General features: G+C 43.0%; 1 protein-coding gene across 1 annotated transcript in view; it reads right to left on the reverse strand.

Annotated features, from left to right (window-relative positions):
• The window catches only part of abcc2 (ATP-binding cassette, sub-family C (CFTR/MRP), member 2), a 53,043-nt gene that overhangs the window by 21,668 nt on the left and 5,141 nt on the right, over nucleotides 1-26,234 (reverse strand). Inside the window, exons 5-20 of the mRNA XM_055901858.1 lie at nucleotides 25,575-25,697; nucleotides 25,357-25,412; nucleotides 24,470-24,725; nucleotides 23,170-23,345; nucleotides 20,200-20,377; nucleotides 15,903-16,157; nucleotides 15,449-15,514; nucleotides 14,361-14,498; nucleotides 14,138-14,284; nucleotides 13,769-13,853; nucleotides 13,201-13,267; nucleotides 12,797-12,923; nucleotides 10,326-10,502; nucleotides 9,699-9,866; nucleotides 9,286-9,460; nucleotides 9,052-9,187 (exon numbers count right to left, since the gene is read on the reverse strand). Of these exons, the coding sequence (XP_055757833.1) occupies nucleotides 9,052-9,187; nucleotides 9,286-9,460; nucleotides 9,699-9,866; nucleotides 10,326-10,502; nucleotides 12,797-12,923; nucleotides 13,201-13,267; nucleotides 13,769-13,853; nucleotides 14,138-14,284; nucleotides 14,361-14,498; nucleotides 15,449-15,514; nucleotides 15,903-16,157; nucleotides 20,200-20,377; nucleotides 23,170-23,345; nucleotides 24,470-24,725; nucleotides 25,357-25,412; nucleotides 25,575-25,697 (2,330 nt within the window). The remainder of the gene's footprint in view (nucleotides 1-9,051; nucleotides 9,188-9,285; nucleotides 9,461-9,698; nucleotides 9,867-10,325; nucleotides 10,503-12,796; nucleotides 12,924-13,200; nucleotides 13,268-13,768; nucleotides 13,854-14,137; nucleotides 14,285-14,360; nucleotides 14,499-15,448; nucleotides 15,515-15,902; nucleotides 16,158-20,199; nucleotides 20,378-23,169; nucleotides 23,346-24,469; nucleotides 24,726-25,356; nucleotides 25,413-25,574; nucleotides 25,698-26,234) is intronic.

Here is a 26,234-nt window from a genome sequence, read left to right on the forward strand (position 1 = left end):
TAGCCACCTAGCAATTTATTGAAGGTTGTTTTCAGGAATACAATCCAAGGTTATTCTGTCTGGAAAAATAGGAAACGACTTGAAAAAGAAGCTGAGTTGGAAAGGAAAATTAAAGTGCTGGAATTAGGTAATTACAGTGCATTCGGAGAGAATACAGACCCCTTCACTTTTTCCACATTTTGTTACGTTACAGCCTTATTCTAAAATGGATGGAGAAAAACATTTCACTCATCAATCTACACACAATACCTCATAATGACAACGCAAAAACAGGACTTAATAAATGTTTGCACATTTAAAAAAAAAAATTATGATATACCTTATTTAAATAAGTATTCAGACTCTTTGCTATGAGACTCGAAATTGAGCTCAGGTGCATCCTGTTTCCATTGATCATCCATCACAACTTGATTGGAGTCCACTTGTGGTCAATTCAATTGATTGGACATGATTTGGAAAGGCACACACCTGTCTATATAAGGTCCCACAGTTGACAGTGCATGTCAGAGCAAAAACCAAGCCATGAGGTTGAAGGAATTGTCCGTAGAGCTCCGAAACAGGATTGTTTCGAGGAAGACATCTGGGGAAGGGTAACTAAAAACGTCTGCAGCATTGAAGGTCCCCAAGAACAATGGAAGAAGTTTGGAACCACAAAACTCTTCCTAGAGCTGGCCGCCTGGCTAAAATGAGCAATCGGGGGAGAAGGGCCTTGGTCAGGTAGATGACCAAGAACCCGATGGTCACTCTGACAGAGTTCCTCTGTGGAGATGGGAGAACCTTCCAGAAGGACAACCATCTCTGCAGTACTCCACCAGTCAGGCTTTTATGGTAGAGTGGCCAGACGTAAACCACTCATCAGTAAAAGGCAAATGACTGCCCGCTTGCAGTTTGCCAAAAGGCACCTAAAGACTCTCAGACCATGAGAAACAAGTTTCTGGTTTGGGCTAAGCTTCCTGCCATCCAGGACCTCTATACATGGCGGTATCAGAGGAAGGCCCTAAAAATTGTCAAAGACTCCAGCCACCATAGACTGTTCTCTCTGCTACCGCACGACAAGTGGTACCAGAGCGCCAAGTCTAGGTCCAAAAGGCTTCTAAACAGCTTCTAACCCTAAGCCATAAGACTCCTAAATATCTAATCAAATGGCTGCTCACATAATTTTCATTCCCCCCGTTATATTTTACGCTGCTGCTACTCTCTGTTTATTATCTATGCACAGTCACTTTAATAACTACCTACATGTACATATTACCTCAATTACCTCGACTAACCGGTGCACCCGCACACTGACTCTGTAACGGTACCACCTGTATATAGTCTCGCCTTTGTTATATTACTGCTGCTCTTTAATTATTTGTTACTTTTCTTATTTATTTCTTTCTTATTTATTTCTTATTATTGTAGGTATTTCTCTTAACTGCATTGTTGGTTAAGGGCTTGTAAGTAAGAATTTCACTAAGCTCTGAATCTGTTGTATTCGGCGCCTGTGATTTGATTTGATGAAACCAAGATTTGGCCTGAATGCCAAGTGTCACATCTGGAGGAAACATGGCACCATCCCTACGGTGAAGCATGGTGGTGGCAGCATCATGCTGTGGGGATGTTTTTCAGCGGCAGGGACTGGGAGACTAGTCAGGATTGAGGGAAAGATCCTTAATGAAAACCGGCTCCAGAGTGCTCAGGACCTCAGACTGGGTTGAAGGTTCACCTTCCAACAGGACAACGACCCTAAGCCCACAGCCAAGACAACGCCAGAGTGGCTTTGTGACAAGCCTCTGAATGTTTTTGAGTGGCCCATCCAGAGCCCGGACTTGGATCCAATCGAACATCTCTGGAGGGACCTGAAAATAGCTGTGCAGCGATGCTCCCCATCCAACCTGACAGAGCTTGAGAGGATCTGCATAGAAGAATGGGAGAAACTCCCCAAATACAGGTATGCCAAGCTTGTAGCGTCATACCCAAGAAGACTCGAGGCTGTAATCGCTGCCAAAGGTGCTTCAACAAAATATTGAGTAAAGGGTCTGAATACTTATGTAAGTATTTGTACAACTCAAAAACCTATTGTAGTGAGAAAGACCTTTTGAATTTTTTGGATTGCATTAAGTTACCAAAGTTGCATGATGAGCTTAAGTCGCAATTGGATGAACCAATTTCAATACAAGAAATACAAGATGCCATTTAGAGCTACCAAAATATGAGGCACCGGGAAGTAATGTTTATATAAAATTTCATAAGCAGTTTGCAACTATACTTTTTTTCACTAGTACTGCTTAGAGCAGGGGTGTCAAACATACGGCCCGCGGGCCGGAACCGGCCCCCAAGGAGGTTCGATCAGGCCCGCAGGATAATTTGAAAGTGGAAAAAATGCATAAAAGACATGGAATTAATATTTTTAATTCGCTGCAATTCATGGATTATCCGCTAAGGGGCGCACTCTTTCTATCAGAGTAGAAGACAAGCCGCATCACTGAGACAGACTGAAAACAGCAGACGGTATCAATGCGCCATCTGCTGCTTGTTACGACGTTGTTAATACCTTGGTCTCTACCTCTCCGCTACACCCTCATTAGCCAAAATGTCGTTATCCAAACGGAGAAAAGTAGATAAGGAGTGTAGAATTTTCAAAGAAAAATGGACCACGTCCTATTTATTTACAGAGATGCACGGAAAACCTTCGTGCTTGGTGTGTTTGCAACAAGTTTCGGTATTGAAGGAATATAATATTCGACGCCACTACGAGACTCATCACAGCGAAAAATATGACGGCTTGCAAGGACAACTGAGAAGAGATAAGATTAACGAATTGCTGGCGGGTCTGAGGAAACAGCAGTCAACTTTCATCCAGAGCCGAGAAGTCAGTGAAGCAGCGGTAAAAGCCAGCTACCTAATTGCTAGCGAAATAGCATTAGCATCGAAGCCGTATTCCGACGGTGACTTTGTTAAACGATGCATGATGAAGGCGGCTGAACTTGTATGTCCCGAGAAGCGACAAGCTTTTGCCAATATTAGCCTGACGAGGAATACTATAGCAGAGAGGATTTCGGAACTATCGGCAGATTTAGACAGTCAATTGAAACAGAGAGTCAAGTCATTTATTGCATTTTCCGTGGCAATTGACGAGAGCACTGACATCACAGACGTGGCCCAACTGGCCATATTTATTCGAGGAGTTGATGAGACATTGACTGTTACTGAAGAGTTTCTTGAGTTGGTGCCAATGATGGACACCACAACAGCCGAGGACATTTTCGGCTCTGTCGTTGCTGCATTGGACAGAGTTGGAGTGGACTGGTCCCGCGCTGTCAGCCTGTCTACAGACGGCGCGCCATCCATGGTCGGAAAGAAAGCAGGTGTCGCGACAAAGTTCAAAGACAAAGTACAAGCCCTTAATGGAGGAGATCGTTTCTGGACATTTCACTGTATTTTGCACCAGGAGGCATTGTGTTGCAAGTCGCTGAAAATGGACCACGTCATGGAGGTGGTTGTTCGCACTGTAAATTTCATCCGGTCCAGAGGTCTGAACCATCGTCAGTTTGACAAACTTCTCAGCGACAGCAACATTACCCACAGCCTGCCATACCACACTGAAGTGAGATGGTTAAGCCAAGGCGCTGTGCTGAGGCATTTCTTTGATCTACGAGAGGAAATCGGACAGTTCATGGAGAAAAAAGGAAAACCGGTGTTGGAATTACAATCTCAGGAATGGCTACGGGACCTTGCATTCTTGGTTGATATTACTGAACACTTGAACAATCTGAACAAAATGTTGCAAGGCCGCAAAAAAGTTGTCACACAGTTTTCTGACAACATACATGCATTTAAGTTGAAGCTGACTTTGTGGGAGATGCAACTGGCAAATGGCAACCCTGCTCATTTCCCCTGTCTGAGAGATGTGTGTGTGACCAGACCTGATGCGGACATGAAACGGTACAAAGACAAAATTGCAGGACTACTGCGGGAGTTTGAGAAACGTTTTCAGGTATTTGGTGAACTTGAGACAGAATTTTCAGTTTTTCGCTCACCTTTCACAGTTAAAGCTTCTGATCTGCCGGTCGAAATTCAGCTAGAGATAATTGATTTGCAGTGTGATGCAGATTTGAAGGGCAAATTTGCCTCTGTAGGTCTGGACAGATTTTATCAGTATCTACTACCAGGGTACCCCAAATTAACAGCCCTGGCTGCTAAAATTTTGTGCATGTTTGGGACAACCTACCTTTGTGAACAAATTTTCTCAGTGATGAATATCAATAAAACAAAAATGCGTTCAAGGCTCACAAACAAGCACATAAATGACATTCTGAAAGTGACAGCTAGTCAGGACATGACACCTGGTGTTGATGCACTTGTACAGGCCAAAAGATGCCAAGTTTCAGGAACAAATACAAGTCCAGACTAGACTAACACCTTTAAAATGCTGCCTTAGATACTGTTTGCATTGAAAGAATACAGCTCTGTGAAGATGAATCCTTACTGTGGTGATTTAAAAAATGTGCACTTTAATGTTAGTCAGCAGCTTCAAAACAAAAGTTGTGTGATGGAATTCTACTGTTCATACAACTCCATAAATTTTCAGTATGTATTGTATGTGTATGTATGTTTCATGTATGAAGTTTACAGATTTACAGGACAGGCGAACACTTTCTTCATTACACATTTAAAATCACTCTCCTTAGTTTGTAAGGTGTACGCAGGGATTACATTTAGATTTTATATGCGTATGTGTAAGTGGTTTAAAAATTCCTTTCTTTAAAAGTCTCATTTAATCTTAAAGTGCATTACTATATTTTTCAGTACCAATTAAAGTTTTGTGCCTTTGTACAATCAGTGGGATCAGTTGCAATGCATATTTGTGAATGATAAAAGTAAATTGCACATTTGTCTAAGGAAATATGAGGTGTTTCATGAAATGTTTTGTAAAAGGATAGTTCATTAAATTTCAATATTTTCCTAATGTTCTTGTGCTTCTTTCACCAAAACAAAGGAAAGACATGATATTTTGGTTATTTATAGCAGAGTATGGTATAATTTTAATGGTCCGGCCCACTTGACATCTCCCTAGGCCGTATGTGGCCCACGATGCGAAATGAGTTTGACACCCCTGGCTTAGAGTGTACAATTATTTTTGGGATAATGGTATTTTAAATGGAACTACTGCGGATGTAATTATAGCACTCATTGATAAAGCGTGTAAATACCTGTCTCAATGCTTTAACCATAGACCAATCGCTTTACTGAATATTGATTTTAAGATATTCACCTTTTTATTTCAACTGACCAGGTTGGTTTCATTTCTGTAGTGCCTTGCGGTCGTAGGCCGAGCAGTTGCCATACCAGGCGGGGATGCAACCAGTCAGGATGCTCTCGATGGTGCAGCTGTAGACATTTTTGAGGATCTGAGGACCCATGCCAAATCTTTTCAGTCTCCTGAGGGGGAATAGGCATTGTCGTGCCCTCTTCACGACTGTCTTGGTGTGCTTGGATCATGACAGTTGATTGGTGATGTGGACACCAAGGAACTTGAAGCTCTCAACCCGTTCCACTACAGCCCCGTCGATGAGAATGGGGGCGTGCTCCGCCTTCCTTTTCCTATAGTCCACAATCATCTCCTTTGTCTTGATCACATTGAGGGAGAGGTTGTAATCCTGGCGCCACACTGCCAAGTCTCTGACCTCCTCCCTTTAGGCTTTCTCATCCTTGTCAGGGATCAGGCCAACCACTGCTGTGTCGTCAGCAAACTTAATGGTGATTTTGGAGTCGTGCTTGGCCAGGAAGTTGTGGGTGAACAGGGAGTACAGGAGTTGACTAAGCACGCACCCCTGAGGGGCCCCCGTGTTGAGGATCAGCGTGGCAGATGTGTTGTTACCTACCCTTTCCACCTGGGGGCGGCCCATCAGGAAGTCCAGGATCCAGATGCAGAAGTGTTTAGTCACAGGGTCCTTAGCTTAGTGATGAGCTCTGAGGGCACTATGGTGTTGAACGTTGAGAAGTAGTCAATGAATAAAATTCTCACGACGGTGTTCCTTTAGTCAAGGTGGGAAAGGACACTGTGGAATAGAGATTGCGTTATCTGTGGATCTGTTGGGGCGGTATGCCAATTGGAGTGGGTCTAGGGTTTCTGGGACAATGGTGTTGATGTGAGCGATGACCAGCCTTTCAAATCATTTGACTACAGACATGAGTGCTACGGGTCGGTAGTAATTTAGGAAGGTTACCTTGGTGTTCTTGGGGACAGGGACTATGGTGGTCTGCTTGAAACATGTTGGTACTACAGACTCGGTCAGTGACAGGTTGAAAATGTCAGTGAAGACACTTGCCAGTTGGTCAGCGAATGCTCCGAGTACACGTCTTGGTAATCCATCTGGCCCTGCGGCCTTGAGAATGTTGACCTGTTTAAAGGTCTTACTCACATCGGCTATGGAGAGTGTGATCACACAGTCGTCCAGAACAGCTGGTGCTCTCATGAATGCTTCAGTGGTGCTTGCCTCGAAGCCCGCATAGAAGTAATTTAGTTCATCTGGTAGGCTCATGTCACTGGGCTCACTGTTGTGCTTCCCTTTGTGGTCCATAATAGTTTGCATGCCCTGCCACATCCGACGAGCTTCGGAGACGGTGTGGTTGGATTCAATATTAGTCCTGTATTGACGCTCTGCCTGTTTGATGGTTCGTCGGAGGGCAGAGCTTGATTTCTTGTAAGCGTCCAGGTTAGAGTCCCGCTCCTTGAAAGCGGCAGCTCTACCCTTTAGCTTAGTGCAGATGCTGCCTGTTATCCATGGTTTCTGGTTGGGGTACGTACGGTCACTGTGGGCACGACGTCATTGAAGCACTTATTGATGAAGCCAGTGACTGATGTGGTGTACTCCACAATGCCATCAGAAGAATCCCAGAACATATTCCAGTCTGTGCTAGCAAAACAGTCCTGTAGCTTAGTATCTGTGTTATCTGACCATTTCTGTATTGAGCGAGTCACTGGTACTTCCTGCTTTAGTTTTTGCTTGTAAGCAGGAATCAGGAGGATAGAGTTATGGTCAGATTTGCCAAATGGAGCGCTATGTGTGCAGTAAAGGTGGTCTAGAGTTTTCTTTTCTCTGGTTGTACATGTAACATGCTGGTAGAAAGCTGGTAGAGATGAGGTAAAACGGATTTAAGTTTCCCTGCAAGTCCCCGGCCACTAGGAGCGCCGCCTCTGGATGAGCATTTTCTTGTTTGCTTATGGCCTTATACAGCTCGTTGAGTGCGGTCTTCGTGCCAACAGTGGTTTGTGGCAGTAAATAGACAGCTACGAAAAATAGAGATGAAAACTCTCTTGCTAAATAGCGTGGTCTACAGCTTATCATTAGATACTCTACCTCAGGCGAGGAAAAATATTAATATTAGATTTTGTGCACCAGCTGTTATTGACAAATATACACAGACCACCACCCCTTGTCTTACCGGAGGCAGCTATTCTATCTTGCCGATGCAGCGTAAACCCAGCCAGCTGTATATTATCCATGTCATCGTTCAGCCACGACTCGGTGAAACATAAGATATTACAGTTTTTAATGTCCCGTTGATCGGAGCTCATCCAGTTTATTATCCAATGATTGCACGTTGGCAAACAGGACTGATGGTAGAAACAGGTTACCCACTCGCCGTCGGATTCTTACAAGGAATCCCGACCTACGACACCTATATCTCTGTCTCCTCTTCAATGACGGGGATTTGGGCCTTGTCCGGTGTCTGAAGTAAATCCTTTGCGTCCAACTCGTTAAAGAAAACATCTTCATCCAGTACGAGGTGAGTAATCGCTGTTCTGATATCCAGAAGCTCTTTTCGGTTATTCGAGATGGTGGCAGAAACATTATGTGCAAAATAAGTTACAAATAATGCACAAAAAAAACACACAATAGCACAATCGGTTAGGAGCCCGTAAAACAGCAGTCATCTCCTCCGGCGCCAATCATATGTATCGATACAAAGTCATTATACAAATCAATAATATGTCATTCATAAAAATCATGTATATAATGAGCAACTTTATAATTATTCATAATTTTAAGTAACTATTTATATATTTTTTGTTTTTGAAATTTCAATGCAGCCCGCCCATATATGCAACATTCTTATTTTGATTTATTGTTAGGATGAAAATGTGATATGCAAAGAAAATAAAGGAAAGTATAGAAATATGCCTTTATGAGTAAAATTATTTGGACCAGGATGAGAGAGAACAATGTGTCATGTTTGCATGATGTTTGTTTTGTTGTTTGGTTAGTTTGATTGTGTTGTATGTGTTGTAAATACTAATATTAATACAAAAAATTATAGCAATAACTTGCTACCAAGAATCCATTTCAGGCTATTGTAACGGATGTGAAATGGCTAGCTAGTTAGCGGTGGTGCGCGCCAATAGCCTTTCAATCGGTGACGTCACTTGCTCTGAGACTTGAAGTAGTGGTTCCCCTTGCTCTGCAAGGGCCGCGGCTTTTGTGGAGCGATGGGTAACGATGCTTCGTGGGTGTCAGTTCGCGCCCGGGTATGGGCGAGGGGATGGACGTAAAGTTATACTGTTGCACTATCAATCAAGTTATAGTAGCTAGCTTGTCAAACCATCTTTTAGATTTTTTGACTTTAGAAAGCAAGCAATTACTACATGTACTGAATAAGACACACATTCCTTTTCATCTTTTACCCAGATTTTTACATACTGTAGATGCAGAGAAGCATATGCTTTTTCTTTAATAAAATAACCAACAGGCCTCCCGAGTAGCACAGCGGCCTAAGGCACTACTGTAGGTGTCACTACAGACCCGGGTTCGATCCCAGGCGGTGTCCCATTGGGCGGTGCACAATTGGCCCAGCGTCGTCCGGCCTAGGGAAGAGTTTAGCCGGGGAGGTCTCATCGCACTCTAGCAACTCCTTGTGGCTGGCAGGGCTCCAGAGCCCGTTTATTAAAAATGGCTGTGAAGTGCTGCTTTTTTGTCCACCCTTTAACCACCCAGGGATCTGGCTCTGAACTAAAGAGTCATTTCAGACTTTCTCCCTCTTCCACTCTCTCTCTCTCTCTAATACCTTCCATTGCGTTGGCTGCGTCGGATGCTGCTCTCTCTCTTCAGGGTCATTGAGACGATGTCTTCAGGAGGGGTGTCGGCCTGAGGATCCTGTAAATCAGGGACCACCCCCACCTCCTCACCATCAGAGGTTGGGTCTGTTGATAAACACATACACACAACCAGTTATATACACACACACACTGCCAGTTACACACACACACAAACACAAAACCAGTTATACACACACACTCACCAGTGTGTTTCTTGCCCTCCTCTTTAGCATAGGTGTCCAGGAACTCAGAGAAAGCCCCCTTGCTGTCCTTGAGACTTTGGTATGACCCGACCTCAGAAACACATCCATCTTTCAGTACAACGATCTCATCCACGTAGGGCAGGAAGCTCACTCCATGGGTCACCAAGATACGGGTCTACAGAGGGAGAAAGAGTAAGAGAGGAGGAGGATAAGGAAGAGGAGGAGGAGGAGGAGACGAGGGAGGGGGATGAGAGGAAGTTGGGCAGGAGAAATAGGAGAAGGTGGAGGAGAGGAGAAAAACTGTACTCCATGGGTCACAAGTCCACTGAGGGATCAGAAAGTCCGTCCATCCATTCATCTGTCTGTCTATTGATCTAATTTATCTAATTTATTTGGTTAGCCATTCTACTCACCTTATCTTTGAGTATGCCTTTAGGTCCCACCACCTCCTCAAACAGATGTTTGCCCACATGAGAGTCTACAGCTGAGAGAGGGTCATCCAGCAGGTAAACGTCAGCCTGGCTGTAGGCCGCCCTGGCCAGGCTCACACGCTGCTTCTGACCCCCGGAGAGGTTAATACCCTGGGGGAGGAAAGGAGAGGGGAAGGGAGGAGAAGAGAGCGGAGGAAAGGGGAGGGAAACGGGGACATACGTAGGTCATTACCTGGACACGAGAGATGGCATTAGCTATAGAGAGAAAACATAGTTGAATCTCTATGGCATTGGCATTAAAATTAGCTGTACAGCTTACTTCTTGAGTTGACAGAATTGAAATGAAATTGACCCCACCATGGTCATTAGCTGGACATGAGAGACGCTGTTATCCATAGAGATAGAACATCGTTTTTGCATTTAAATGAGCTGTGTTGATGGAAAAACAGGGTCCATCATCACTGGCACGTGGATTTGTTGTTTTTAGTGTACCTACTGACCGATTATGATTCAAGGGCCCATTTGGGATGCAGACCCAATCTCAGTGCGTTCTCCTTAGCACCAGCCCCTCTCCCCTAACCACCTCCAGACCATCCAGTCATCTCTCACCTTCTCCCCGATCTCAGTCTGGTCTCCCCCAGGCAGCAGCTCCAGGTCGGGCCCCAGGGCGCAGGCGTCCAGCGTAGCCTGGAAACGAGAGTCCTCCAGTGGGTAGCCAAACAGGATGTTGTCCCTGAGAGTGGCGTTCTGGATCCAGGCCTGTTGGGGCACGAAGGCTACCGACCCCTGGAGAGAGCAGAGACGGAAGGGGAGAGAGAAGAGGGAAGGGGTGGGAGGAAGGAGTGTGGGAGACAGAGAGAGGGAGTGGATGGGAAAAGAGGGAGGGGAGTGAGTGCAAGAGGAGAGAGAGAGTTTTAGCAATGACATTTACATTCTCCTCCATATGTATTTTGACAGTAAAGCTGCATTTTTCAATTTGGCTCTATACTCCAGCATTTTGGATTTTAATATCAGGCAACAGTACAGAATATATAACAGTAAAGTATTTGGACAAATTCACTTATAGGGCTCTATTTTCTGCTGGCGGTAAGTGGGCGGAAGTGTCAAATGCACATTAGTTTTGCAATTTAATTTAAGGGGTGGACATATTTGAGGTGTTTGCTTAAAAACGTGCACCAATAGGCCAAATTCGGTTAGCGCAACTAGGGATATTTAAGACTGACCAAAAGCTGGTGGTAGCTGCAACACAATTGGTTATAGCATTGATTTTTCCAGCGGAGGCGCACAAAGTAGCCTTTCGTACATCACCAAAGTTGTATTAAAATATCACAAGGAGCAAAACTGTCAGACATTCCCCTTTCTAATTTAAATTGGACATCCTTTTTGTCCAGCTTCTGTGAAACGTTTGGACTCATTATGTGCAATGCCCATTGCATGAAAGGTATCAGTGACTGTGGGAAGCCTGTTAAGGAACAACAAGTTATTTAAAAAGACTGCTTATTGTTTTTCTTTATAATTTTATCAAAAAATGCATCTTCCACTTTCCTCTGTTGTACCTAACTGTCAAATCGAGGGTATTCTGTGGGTCTGAATCTATTTGTAGGCTATATTTGCCTGTTTGTTTGTTTACTTTTCACGTGGCAAAGCTCACTACTGGCCATATCAACAGAGATAGTAAGCTTATCTATAAATATATTTGGGAGCCGTAACAGTGGGGGACATTCCACCTTTCTCTTTATATTGGATCGTTTTCCAGCTCCTGTGAAAAGTTCCACAGTCATCGTTGTCTTAGGCCTAATAAAATGTGATTTGAATATTATATGCCCATGGGAAACAATTATGGTGCCTGTAACTGTAATTAGACATAGCCCATTTAAAAACAAGTTGTTGTTTATTTTTATTAGAATTTGATTGAAATTACTTACTGTCTTTTTAGGTCTCATCAATAGTGAATTTAAACTTGCTTATTGACAATGTTTGGCACGTCCATAGCTCAGACATAATGCCTTATACAGTAGACCTATATCAGTGTGAATGCCCCCAAAAAATGCTAACGGCCCCTGTCATTGGGAATGGTGAGATGTTAGCATGTTTTGTTTTTGTAGCCTCTGTAACTTTCTCACTCACTGTTATTCATGGCATTTTTCTAAATCGTGGCATATCGGATTCATTTAGAATTATTCAGAAACATCTAATCACCTAGAAAGAAAATTACTGCAGTCGTCATTCACCATTCAGTTCCTATTGGGCAGAACATAACCCCAAACAACCAAATCAAACTACAAATGCATCCAACAACTTTGTAGAGTTACAAGCCTGATATAGTCATTGCGTGCCAGGAATATGGGACCAAATAATAAACGTTTGATTACTTTAATACACTATAAGTGAATTTGCCTAAATACTTATGACTTCTTCAAATGGCGGACTAGATACATAAAGAGCTTTCATTTCTAAATGTTTAAACAGATATGTATGAACATGCCTTTAAATAAAAGGTTACATCCTGTACTGTGTCCTCATATAAAACATTTGATCTCAAATCCAAAGGGCTGGAGTATAGAGACACATTTAAAATGTAAGCTTCACTATCCAAGTAAGGAGGTGCAGCCAATTCAATTCACATCACTGGCAAACGGTTCCATCGACCTGCAGCGTGCGCAATCATCATTTTTTTCAGCGTTCTTATATTGGAAAGGTTAACTGTGAGGCTGCAGATCTTCAAATTGGACCAGAGTTGTGAGTTTTGTCAAGCACTGTATCTAACTTAAGGCAGGTAGCCTAGCAGTTAGAGCGTTGAGTCAGTAACCGAAGGGTCACGGGTTTGAAATAACTGAGCCGACAAGGTGAAAAATCTGTCGATTTGCCCTTGAGCAAGGAGCTTAACCCTAATTTGTTCCAGGGAAGACATACATTATGGCTGACCATGTAAAAACTATATATTTCACTGGTCATTTATTGTCAACTCAATAAATTATTTAAAAATAGGTCATACTGACTAATTTGAGTATTTAATGTGAGTATAAAAGCAGTAAAAACTAATATTATTATTACCTGCATGACGTGCGTGTGTATGTTACCTGTACATTGATGAAGCCCTTTGAGCTGTGCATCTCTCCCAGAATTGCTGATATCAGAGAAGATTTCCCAGAACCCACCACTCCCACCACTGCTACCAGCTTGCCGGGCTTAATTTCCAATGACACACTGACACACACACACACACACACACAAACACAACACGTTTAACAAAGCAGAGGTGATGATTGCAAAAGCCACACCTCTCAATGCATATCTGAGTATTTATTGAATGCTTTTTTATACTTTTAATTGCTGCTGTACTGACAGGAGAGGTTAAACTGAAAGTTAGCAATTCATTGTACTGTGTACAGTACGCTGTATCCAGTGCATATGACGATACGCTTTGATTTGATACGACTTCTCTGTTAAAACAGACACGCACTCACAGAGGACGGAAACTCACTTTTTGAGAACAGGTTCAGCGTCTTTCTCCCAAGCGAAGGTTCCATTACAGACACTCACGGCTGTGTCTGGGAACAGACATAGACACACGTTTGAGGCACAGGAGGTTGGTGGCCCCTTGATTGGGGAGGACGGGCTCATGTTAACGGCTGGAGCGGAATAGGTGGGATGGGATCAAATAGGTCAACAATCACGGTTTCCATGTGTCTGATGCCTTTCCATTCGCTCCATTCCGGCCACTATTATGAGCAGTCCTCCCCTCCGCAGCTTCCTGTGGTTTGAGGGGTGCTTGATTTAACTTGGCTGTTTGCACTATTGACCACTATGCCACTGGTTTCATTATACCGGCAAACTAAATGCAACTAATGCAACTAAAGTATTGACATAAAGGGATGGTTTTCCGGGCACAGATTAAAACTAGTCCTTGACTAAATGGAGATTCTCAATTGAAAATGCTTCTTAGTCCATGGGACTAGGCTTAATCTGTCTCTGGGAAACCGTATCAGTGTTTTCCTTTATGGGGTTAAAGAGCATGTAACAAAGTGTGTGACATTTGACCCTTGACCTACTGAAGCTGGGGTCGTGACGCACGATGTTGGTGTCCAGGTCGTCTCCTCCCAGGAACTTTTCCAGACGCGTCTTCGAAACACTGGTCTGGAGGGACAAACACACTGGTATATTTAGGGAGTGTGTGTGTTTTACCAAGCTAATTTATATTCCTGCACTGGTATATCATTTTGCTTACTTGAACCCACATTTTTTTTGATACAAGTCAGAATATCTTCATACAAGACAAAGTATCTTGAAGTAAATGCATTTTTGGGGTAAGCAAAATGAACTAAAAACAAGTCATTTAAACTTGAATATAAATGTAAGATGTGTGTGTGCATGTGTGTGGACGTATGTGTGTGTGTGTGCGTGCGTGTGTGCTGTCCTACCTGCACCATTGCCGCTATGAGCATGGGCAGGAAGGCCAGAGGGAAGCGGAGGATGTTGAACAGAGAGATGGAGGTGAAGGCTTTCCCTGCATCCAGAACGTTCTCCGAGTCCACTGCTACAAACACTGCAAAGGTTGCCAAGGAGACCTGGAGACACACACGGGTTAGTTAGAGTGTGTGTGTGTGTGTGTGTCTCTCTCTCTCCTTTTATCTCAGTACTCACCAGGGCAGGGGCGCAGGAGAAGATGAAGGTGGAGACGGACGAGAGGTAGGCAAACTTCCTCATGACCACTAGCTCTTGTTCTCTGATCCCCATCACCTGGTTCTGGAATGATGGTTCCCATGCATATAGCTTCAGGATCTGGAGAGTGGGATGGGGAGGGAGAGAGTGAGAGGTAGGAAGGGGGGAATAAGAGAGAGAATGAGGGAAGGGAGTGAGGGAGGGAGGAGAGGAAAGGGGGAGTGGGAAGGAGAGAAGAAGAGGGAGAGAGGTAGGGAAATGAGAAAAGGAGAGGGGGAGGTGGAACGGGTGGGAAAGGCAGGTGAGAAAGTCTGATGTGGCTCTTTAGTTCAGAGCCATGTCCTTGGGGGGTTTAAATGTGCACAAAGCAGCAGCATAAAGCAGCAGCACCTCACAGCCATTTTCGTTTTCAATAAACCATAAAAAGCCTGCACGTGTGCACACACACATGTAAAGCCTGAAAGCTCAATAAATATTACAATATTATAATCTTACAATACTAAAAATGTATAGTAAATAATATTAAAGTACTACAAAACTATTATAATTCAACACAAAGTGAGTAGGCAGGTCTGAAGCCGAAAAATGTAATAAATTCAGATGAGCATCACAAGGCCTACTTCACCCATGCTCTACCAAGGTTTTCCAGCACACAACTTTGGCCTACTACAGTAGCTATGTTGGTCTATTGTACATCAAGCAACATGTAAGCAGGTTGCTTAGGATTCAAACCTTCTCAGACAGCAAGGTTTCATCTAAATTGGTGTCATATTGGCTTAGATGTGATGGTAGGAAAATGTGATCTTACCATTGAGCACTATAATACCTTGACTACCTGCAATTAGCTCCAACAGCGAACGTACTAATGGCATGCCATTTTAGATTGGCCTCTACCTCAAGTACTCTTAATAATGTACTGTTGATAGAATATCTCTAAGATATATAGTCAAATGCACTGTTTAGTGCTGGGACGAAGAAAACTGTAGATTTGAAGTAGGACAAGCACACACCATTGCGCTAGCATACTTTTAATTAGGTATATTGAACCGTATTATTATTCAAGCTAATACCTTGATGCCATTCAGCATCTCGTTCACGATTTTCATCCGTTTGTCTTTGTACTTCATGTTCTCAATCTGGAAATAGAGACACAGACAGAAATAGGAACGTGAGGTAAGAAGGTTTTGCACTAACTGCTGTTGATGACAGTTCATTAACTCATACACCCAATAACCCCAGAAACAGATCAGTTCATGTAGAATACGGTTGTTGAAGCTGCACCATTTAGATTTAGCACAGTGGAGAGCAATTCACGTTTGTGCGGTATGATAATATCGTAGCAAATTCCAGGGGCTCCTGAGACTTCCAGTCCAACACATCAGCCTCTCCCTCCCCCATCCTCCCCTCACTCTTGTTATTCCTCCTCCAGAACCATGACAGCCAGCATCGCAGATTCTACCTCCCTCTCCCCTACCTTCTCCCTCCCCTTTTTCCACCCCTCTTCCCCCTTTTCCCCTTCCTAACCTGAACGTTCTTGGACATGTTGGCCAGCAGACCATTGATGGGCACCATGAGGACCATGACAGCCAATCCAGCCAGTACAGCAGGCCCAAGCTCTATCCATAGGAAGGCGATAGCGAGTGCTATCTGCAGTGGGCACGACCACAGCAGGTGGATGAAGTTAACAACGTCATTGAATCGCTGAGCGTCGGCTGACATCAGGTTCACCGTCTCCCCGACCGTCGACTCCTTACGGGCGTCGTTCGATACGACCAGAGCCTGGGGGAGAGAGTGGAGGAGGGAAGGGAGATGTGGAGAGAGAGGGATGAGGGGAAATAAGTTTGAGTGGAGGAGTAGGAGGAGAGAGCAAAAGAGAGAGGAGGGAAGAGGATAGAGAGCAGGGTGGAGAGGGAGAGTTGAACAAAAGGTTACTAAAGAGTAAGAACACTTATTTGAGCAGATACTGAAAGAACTCCACGACACGTTGAAGTGCCACCTAACACTAAGTCAACAGTTACAGTACCAGTCCAAAGTTTGGACACACCTACTCATTCAAGGGTTTTATTTTATTTTTACTATTTTCTACATTGTAGAATAATAGTGAAGGTATCAAAACGATGAAAAAACCCATATGGAATCAGGTAGTAACCAATTTTTTTTTTACTTCTTATGACTGGGGGCAGTATTGAGTAGCTTGGATGAATAAGGTGCCCAGAGTAAACTGCCTGCTACTCAGGCCCAGAAGCTAAGATATGCATATTATTAGTAGATGTGGATAGAAAACACTCTGAAGTTTCTAAAACTGTTTGAATGATATCTGTGAGTATAACAGAACTCATATGGCAGGCAAAAACCTGAGACGAAAATCCAACCAGGAAGTGGGAAATCTGAGGTTTGAAGGTTTGCCTATCCAATATACAGTGTCTATGGGGTCATATTGCACTTCCTACAGCTTCCACTAGATGACAAAAAGGAGGTATTTGGACATAAATAATGGACTTTATCGAACAAAAACAAACATTTATTGTGGAACTGGGATTCCTGGGAGGAATTCTGAGCATTCTGATGAAGATCATCAAAGGTAAGTGAATATTTATAATGCTATTTCTGACTTCTGTTGACTCCAAAACATGGCGGGTACCTGTATGGCTTGTTTTTGTGTCTGAGCGCCGTACTCAGATTATTGCATGGTGTGATTTTTCCGTAAAGTTTTTTTGAAATCTGACACAGCAGTTGCATTAAGGAGAAGTTTATCTAAGTTCCATGTGTAGTACTTGTATCTTTTATCAATGTTTATTATGAGTATTTCTGTAAATTGATGTGGCTCTCTGCAAAATCACCGGATGTTTTGGAGGGAAAACATTACTGAACATAATGCGCCAATGTAAACTTAGATTTTTGGATATAAATATGAAATTTATCGAACAAAACATACATGTATTGTGTAACATGAAGTCCTATGAGTGTCATCTGATTAAGATCCTCAAAGGTTAGGGATTTCTATCTCTATTTCTGCTTTTTGTGACCTCTCTCTTTGGCTCGAAAATTTTTATTTTTCTGTGACTAAGTACTGACCTAACATAATCAGATGGTGTGCTTTCGTCGTAAAGCCTTTTTGAAATCAGACACTGTGGTGGGATTAACAACAAGTTTATCTTTAAAATGGTGTAAAATACTTGTATGTTTGAGGAATTTTAATTATGAGATTTCTGTTGTTTGAATTTGCTGCCCTGCACTTTCACTGGCTGTTGTCAAGTCGATCCCGTTAATGGGATCTCAGCCGTAAGAAGTTAAACAAATCAAAATATATTTTATATATAAAGTATATCAAGTAGCCACCCTTTGCTTTGATGACAGCTTTGCACACTCTTGGCATTCTCTCAACAAGCTTCACCTGGAATACTTTTCCAGCGGTCTTGAAGGAGTTCCCACATATGCTGAGCACTTGCTGACGGCTTTGCCTTCACTCTGCGGTCCAACTCATCTCAAACCATCTCAATTGGGTTGAGGTCGGTGATTGTGGAGGCCAGGTCATCTGATGCAGCACTCCATCACTCACCGTCTTGGTCAAATAGCCCTTACACAGCCTGGAGGTGTGTTGGGTCATTGTCCTGTTGAAAAACAAATGATAGTCCCACTAAGCGCAAACGAGATGGGATGGCGTATCGCTGCAGAATGCTGTGGTAGCCATGCTGGTTAACTGTGCCTTGAATTCTAAATAAATCACAGACAGTGTCACCAGCAAAGCACCCCCACACCATCACACCACCTCCTCCATGCTTCACAGTGGGATCCACACATGCGGAGATCATCCGATCACCTACTCTGCGTCTCACAAAGACACAGAGTCAATTTGAACTCCTCAGAACAAAGGACAGAGTTCCACCTGTATAATGTCTATTGCTCGTGTTTCTTGGCCCAAGCAAGTCTCTTCTTCTTATTGATGTCCTTTAGTAGTGGTTTCTTTGCAGCAATCCAACCATGGAGGCCTGATTCACGCAGTCTTCTCTGAATAGTGGATGTTGAGATGTGTCTGTTACTTGAACTCTGTGAAGCAGTTATTTTGACTGTAATTTCTGAGGCTGGCAAGTCTAAGGAACTTATCCTCTGCAGCAGAGATAACTCTGTGTCTTCCTTTCCTGTGGCAGTCCTCATGAGAGCCAGTTTCATCATAGCGCTTGATGTTTTTTGCGACTGCACTTTAAGAAACCACCCCTACCTTGTCACAACACAACTGATTGACTCAAACACATCAAGAAGGAAAGAAATTCCACAAATTAACTTTTAACAAGCCACACCTGTTAATTGAAATGCATTCCAGGTGACTACCTCATGAAGCTGGTTGAGAGAATGCCAAGAGTGTGCAAAGCTGTCATCAAGGCAAAGGGTGGCTACTTTGTAGAATCTCAAATATAAAATATATTTTGATTTGTTTAACAGTTTTTTCGATGCTACAGTGCATGATTCTATATGTGTTATTTCATAGTTTTGATGTCTTCACTATTATTCTACAATGTAGAAAATAGTAAAAATAAAGAAAAACCCTGGAATGAGTAGGTGTGTCCAAACTTTTGACTGGTACTGCATACCATACATAGGGCCAGCACCAGGCATAGTTTTTTGGGGGAACTCAGTCGGAGTCTCAACTTACTGTTGGCGTTAGAATAGTAGAATACACAGATGCAAGTAAAAAATTGGGTTGTGCATCAGCAGTTTTACTCTTGTTTTGTCAGTCACTGACATTCACTCCATTGCAGGAAATTAGCTTTAAAACTACAAAAAATGTCTCTCCACTCCATGGCAAAATTGGTAGAATTGCAGGAAATTTTCTTTAAAACGGCCAACATTTCTCTCTGCCCCATGGCAAAATGAGTAGAAATGCATGAAATGTGTCATAAAATTCCTAAATGTTCTCTCCGCCCCATGGCAAAATGTATAGAACTGCGGAAAACTTGATTTTAAAACCGAAAAAGTATCTCTGCCCCATGGCAAATTTATTAGAATTGCATGACATTTCATATAAAATAATTTTCTCTGCGTTCCATGGCAAAATGTGTAGAATTGCAGGAAATACATTTTAAAATGTACATTTTTCTCTCCGCCGTCAAGAGGGGTGCCACTAAATCAATCAATAAATCATTCAATCAAATGTATTTTTAAAGCCTTTTTTACATCAGCCGGTGTCACAAAGTGCTAAATAGAAACCCAGCCTAAAACCCCAAACAGCAAGCAACGCAGATATAGAAGTACGGTGGCTAGAAAAAAACTCCCTAGAAAAGGCAGGAACCTAGGAAGAAACCTAGAGAGGAACCAGGCTCTGAGGGGTGGCCAGTCCTCTTCTGGCTGTGCCCGGGTTGAGATTATAACAGTACATGGCCAAGATGGTCAAGGATGTGAACAATCATGCTTAGGGCCCCCAAAAAGCTGGATCACACGCATAATCCAACACTCCCTCCCATCCTATCCCATAAGCACTCATCAACTCATTGATTGTTTTAGAGAGAAAGCCAGTATATTGGAAGGCATAGATAACAGCAGATTGTTTTGCTCCTATATGAGATGGTACGAAATAGTTCTCTCTGTTCTGTATCTTTCCAATCTCTGGCCCTTAAATGTACATGGGAATCTGTCCCGGCTCAAAGTAGAGACGAGATTGACCGCATCACTACTTGCCTTGGCAACAGCTAATGGAGATCCGTAACAAATACAAATACAAAATCTCTGTCAAATCTCCGTCACTGTTAGATCAAGGAAGCCGGGGGGGGGGGGGGGGTTGAACCCCGATCCTCAAGGAACACAAGTGCAAGACAATAACACGTACCTTCTTGTACACAGCAGCCATGATGGCTGTTCTGACTTTCATCCCCAGAACGAAGCAGCGTTGGAAGTACTGCTGCAGGAACAGAGACTGAAAGATGGCCACCAGGATAAGCAGCACTGCATACATGTACCCTGTCCACGTGTAGATGGATTTGTCCGTAGTGAAGGATATCATCAACCTGGGATATACCAAAACCACAAGTTAAACCACTACATTTTGGGCGAAAAAAACTATGCATACTGGTATATGCACAAAACGTAGCATTCTTTTATTAACAACAAATTTACAACAATGTTTTGAACTTGCAATGTAGTATTTGGACAGTTAAGAAAAGTTAAGGTAAATACATTTGATTCAATCCCTTTTTGACAGCATCCCTATTGATTTAGGCAAAACTTTCCAGACATGTTTGTCCATGGAAGAAGGGGTCAGAAAGAGACTTTTTCGACCTGAATGCCAAGACATTCAGGAGATTTTGGGGCTACATGTTGACCCATTCTATACCATGAGACATCCATCTCTTCATCACCGGAAAAGGTAAACGGTTGAGTTTGATATCATTTAAAAGCTTACAAACAGGGTCGTTAAACGAAATTTTATATTTTTCTATAAACACTTTTTTTTTTACTGAAATACCCTGTTCAAAGGCACTTCAATATTTTGTCTTGCCCATAGAACCTCTGAATGGCACATACTGTATACACAATCCATGTCTCAATTGTCTCAAAGCTAAAAAAAAATCCTTCTTTATCCTCTCCTCTCCTTCAGCTACACTGATTGAAGTGGATTTAACAAGTGACATCAATAACGAATCATAGATTTCACCTGGTAAGTCTATGGTATGGAAAGAGCAGGTGTTCTTAATGTTTTGTACACCCAATGTATAACCCCACTGTCCGTTTTCACGTTGTCTAATTAAAAAAGGAATTAACCACGCATACACAAACACACACACACTTTAGAAATTCCAAAAACGTATCAACTTACTTTAGTATTTGATCCTAATTTGATCCTAATCCAGAGAACAAGAAAACAGTTTACAGTTTACCCCCCCTTGGGTTGTGCCGTGGCGGAGATCTTTGTGGGCTATACTCGGCCTTGTATCAGGATGGTAAGTTGGTGGTTGAAGATGTGGTGTGGGGTGGTGTGGGGGCTGTGCTTTGGCTGTGCTTTGGCAAAGTGGGTGGGGTTATAGTCTGCCTGTTTGGCCCTGTCTGGGGGTATCGTCGGACAGTGTCTCCCGACCCCTCCCGTCTCAGCCTCCAGTATTTATGCTGCAGTAGTTTATGTGTCGGGGGGCTAGGGTCAGACTGTTATCTCTGGAGTATTTCTCCTGTCTTATCCAGTGTCCTGTGTGAATTTAAGTATGCTCTTTCTAATTCTTTCTCTCTTTCTTTCTTTCTCTCTTTCTTTCTGTCTCTCTCGGAGGACCTGAGCCCTAGGACCATGCCTCAGGACTACCTGGCCTGATGATTCCTTGCTGTCCTCAGTACAACTGGCCATGCTGCTGCTCCAGTTTCAACTGTTCTGCCTGCGGCTATAGAACCCTGACCTGTTCACCAGACGTGCTACCTGTCTCAGACCTGCTGTTTTCGGTAGAGATACTCTGAATGATTGGCTATGAAAGTCTACTGACATTTACTCCTGAGGTGCTGACCTGTTGCACCCTCGACAACCACTGTGATTATTATTACTTGACCCTGCTGGTCATCTCTGAACATTTGAACATATTTGCCATGTTCTGTTATAATCTCCACTCGGCACAGCCAGAAGAGGACTGGCCACCCCTCATAGCCTGGTTCCTCTCTAGGTTTCTTCCTAGGTTCCTGCCTTTCTAGGGAGTTTTTCCTAGCCACCGTGCTTCTACACCTGCATTGCTTGTTGTTTGGGGTTTTATGCTGGGTTTCTGTACAGCGCTTTGTGTCATCAGTTGATGTAAGAAGGGCCTTCTAAATACATTTGATTGATTGATTGATTGATTGATTTACTTCTTTAAAAATGTTTGATTACCATCTCGTGGACAGGAACCAGCGCAACGCTCGCTCACCATAAAAATGTTTCTAATAAAACTACACACGTCATTCTCTCTGGCACCAAAAGTGAAAAAAGTGTTGCTAGGGGACAGAATGCGGTCGGATTATCACATAATTGGCATATATATTACTCTTACAGAATTTCTATGTGGGCGAGGATATTGGACATTTTATCAAAGCCTACTAGATGATAAATTGTTTATAACTAGGACAGAATAGTTTATAACGGACTATTTCCGACATAACATAGGTACAGCAAATCCCCTTATTGTATGGGACACTTTTATGCTGCCTTTAGAGGCAATGCAATTCAGTACTCATCTATAAAACAAAAGCAATTTAGATCAAAAGAGTCCATATTAACAAAGGAAATTGAAAGACTAACAGTACAGCGAGATAGCAATAAAAACGGTACCATAGAGGCACAGAATAAGTTAGAGGAAAAACAAAAAGAAATGGAGGAACTTATTCAAGAAAGATCCAGTGTAATATATTATAAAAATAAAGCGAACTGGATTGAATATGGGGAAAAATGCACAAAATTATTTTTCAATCTTCAACATAGAAATGCTACCATAATTTGCAAATAAATTCATTAAAAATCCTACAATATGATTTTCTGGATTTCATTTTCTCATTTTGTCTGTCATAGTTGAAGTGTACCTATGATGAAAATTACAGGCCTCTCTCATATTTTTAAGAGGGAGAACTTGCACAATTGGTGGCTGACTAAATACTTTTTTGCCCCACTTTATATCTAAACCAGCAACTCTTTCGAGAACACTACCAGTAGGTGGCGTTCTATTTTAATACTACATTTTCTAAATTTACTATAAAATGTTCTATTTTCGCACACCCAAAATGCCTACTATTTAGAACGCAAGTACGGGTATTCGGACACGGCCAAAGTCCATAGGCCTAGAACTGGTTGACTCACTTGAGGATCTGTGGACTGGCAAAGGATAGCAGGTCCGTTACGAGCTTGAAGAAAGCTGATTCCCACAGGACCCCTTTAAATGTGGTCCGGATGGTGGGGATGAGCCATGACTTGGGGTAGTCCTCCGTCTCTTCTTTCTTCTTCTTCTTCTTGTCCTTTTTATCCCCCTTTTCCTTCTAGTACAGTGAAATAGATCAATCAGTACTGTTTCAGAGAAAGTTGAGATATTCAGGCAACTCAGTCTATTTAAACGGTTATGACAAACTTAAAAAATAATAATAGGGCCTCCCGGGTGGCGCAATGGTCTAGGGCACTGCATCGCAGTGCTAGCTGCGCCACCAGAGTCTCTGGGTTCACGCCCAGGCTCTGTCGCAGCCGGCCGCGACCGGGAGGTCCGTGGGGCGACACACAATTGGGCTAGCGTCGTCCGGGTTAGGGAGGGTTTGGCCGGTAGGGATATCCTTGTCTCATCGCGCTCCAGCGACTCCTGTGGCGGGCCGGGCGCAGTGCGCGCTAACCAAGGGGGCCAGGTGCACGGTGTTTCCTCCGACACATTGGTGCGGCTGGCTTCCGGGTTGGAGGCGTGCTGTGTTAAAGAAGCAGTGCGGTTTGGTTGGGTTGTGCTTCGGAGGACGCATGGCTTTCGACCTTCGTCTCTCCCGAGCCCGTACGGGAGTTGTAGCGATGAGACAAGATAGTAATTACTAGCGATTGGATACCACGAAAATTGGGGAGAAAAGGGGATAAAAAAAAATATATAATAATAATAATAATAATAATAATAATAATAAATCACGTCCATTGTCCATAATTGTCGGTTACATGATTATACAATGCATGTGCCAACCCTATTCGGAGCTGGAAAGTAGTGAAAATAAATACATGTTTGTGGTATAAAATATGAATATAAAGAACATTTATTGAAATGAACATATACACACCATCTTATGTAATGAAATAGGTCTAAGGTAAGATCTCTGTATAAATATATTTCTACCTTGGTAGCTTGAGTCCATAGGGCCATTATAAATGTTCTCCTTTTAGTAAGTATAAAAGCGGATCATTGTTCACAAAGCTGGAGTGTTTGTCAGGAGTGTTTGGGTGAAAACATTTGTGTTGTACTGATACTGTTCACCTTGCACGATATGAGTCAAAAAGAAAGTGATTGACTGTGTGAGAGACAAAACTAAATAAATCCCCTTTTCTGTGTGTGTTTTTTATGTTTTTTTGTGTGTTATTTATTTTGTGTGTGTGCGCACGCGCACGTTTGCATCTTTGTACGAGTGTGGGTTGCTCTCACCATCATCAGCACATCCTGGCTGACCCCCTTCCCCAGGCTATTCTGATGCCCGTTTTGGAGGCCCTCTTCCTGGCCTTTGCTTGCCTTCTCCTCCCCTCTCTTCCTCATTTTGGTCTGAAGCCTGGTTCTGGCTGCTTTCAGCTCTGTCTGCATGGTCTGCTGGAAGCGCTGACTGATCTGGAGGGTACTCTCTGCCTCACTTAGCTCCCACAGGTCCTTCTGGACCAGAGGGCGCTTGAAACCATTTAGCACCATGCTGAAGGAGGTTTGAAAGAGAGAGTCAAAACCAGATCCTTAAAGACCCAGACCAAGACCAGAACCCTTGAGATCCAGATCCTTTGTAACGATTGTTCTCCTCCTCGTCTGAGGAGGAGCATGGATCGGACCAAAACGCAGCTTTTGTGGAGTACATAATGAATTTATTCAAACAAGACGAACACGAAGCACACTTGAATAAATTACAAAATAACAAAAACGACGTAGACCGACCTGGACATGAGAACTTACATAACACGAAGAACGCACGAACAGGAACAGACTAAACAAACAAAACAATCCCGTGTGGTACATACACAGACACGGAAGACAACACCCACAAACAAATGGTGTGAACAGCCTACCTTAATATGGTTCTCAATCAGAGGAAACGTCAAACACCTGCCCCTGATTGAGAACCATATAAGGCTAAATAACAATGAACCCAACATAGAAACACATAACATAGAATGCCCACCCAGCTCACGTCCTGACCAACTAAACAAAGACAAAAGAAAGGAAAATAAGGTCAGGAACGTGACATCCATATCCAGACCCAATCTCTTGTGAGCCAGACTTACAGACTGAAAGACATGTTTTGAAGACAGTGAGGAAAATCAGCGATACTATACCTGTTGAACCAATTGAACGTGATTCTGCTGAGAAAAGGGGCTCCAACCTCTGGGTTCTAAAACACACACAGCAAGACAGAGTGAGCCACTTCTTAGGTAAAACAATATCTTTAGAATAACTTTATTTATACAGGTTGTTGAGATGCTCTTTTCCAGTATATCGACCTGATTAGTCAGTATAGGTGAACAATGAAAAAGAATTGACAATAATATTTGACCTTTTTGACCAGGTCCTCTGCTTCCCGGGGGACATCTGCGAAGGCGGACAGGATGAGGGCGATCAACTCCAGCCCAAAGGAGATGTAGAAGAGACAGAAACGAGAGAGGTCTGGAATCTCTCCCTGGAGAGAGAGGGGGGGAGTGCAAATAGAGGAGGAGTCAGAGGCTATGGTCCAAATGCGCTAACAGACATGGCAGCTCTGCTCTTAGCTCCTAAGCAACTTTGTGGTAATTTATTTTTAAATTGTTAGATACTACTGCACTGTTGGAGCTGGGAACACAAGCATTTCACTACACCCGCAATAACATCTGCTAAAAACAGTTATATGTGACCAATAACATTTTATTAGAAGTGGACAGCCCTCGGACTTCAACCCTCAGCCCTTGAATGATGTTTTACATCGTCACATCTGAGTGAACCTTCAAATTTCCTTGCCCAAGCGAGGGAGAATGATGATCTGGTAGTCAACGTACTTAGTTGAAAGCTTGGAAGTTATGCCAAATAAGAACCAACCTCAAGCAATTTATACACCTAGCAAGCTAATGCAGAACTCTTGTCAGGTTCTAGCTACAGCTACCCATAGCTGGCTAGCTAGCTTTATCATTTGGTTATTTATTCCAATACATTTTAGAATTTCCAGAAATATGTTTAGGTAGAT

This window comes from Salvelinus fontinalis, chromosome 37 (genome assembly GCF_029448725.1).
Source record: "Salvelinus fontinalis isolate EN_2023a chromosome 37, ASM2944872v1, whole genome shotgun sequence".
Taxonomy (NCBI): Eukaryota; Metazoa; Chordata; class Actinopteri; order Salmoniformes; family Salmonidae; genus Salvelinus; species Salvelinus fontinalis.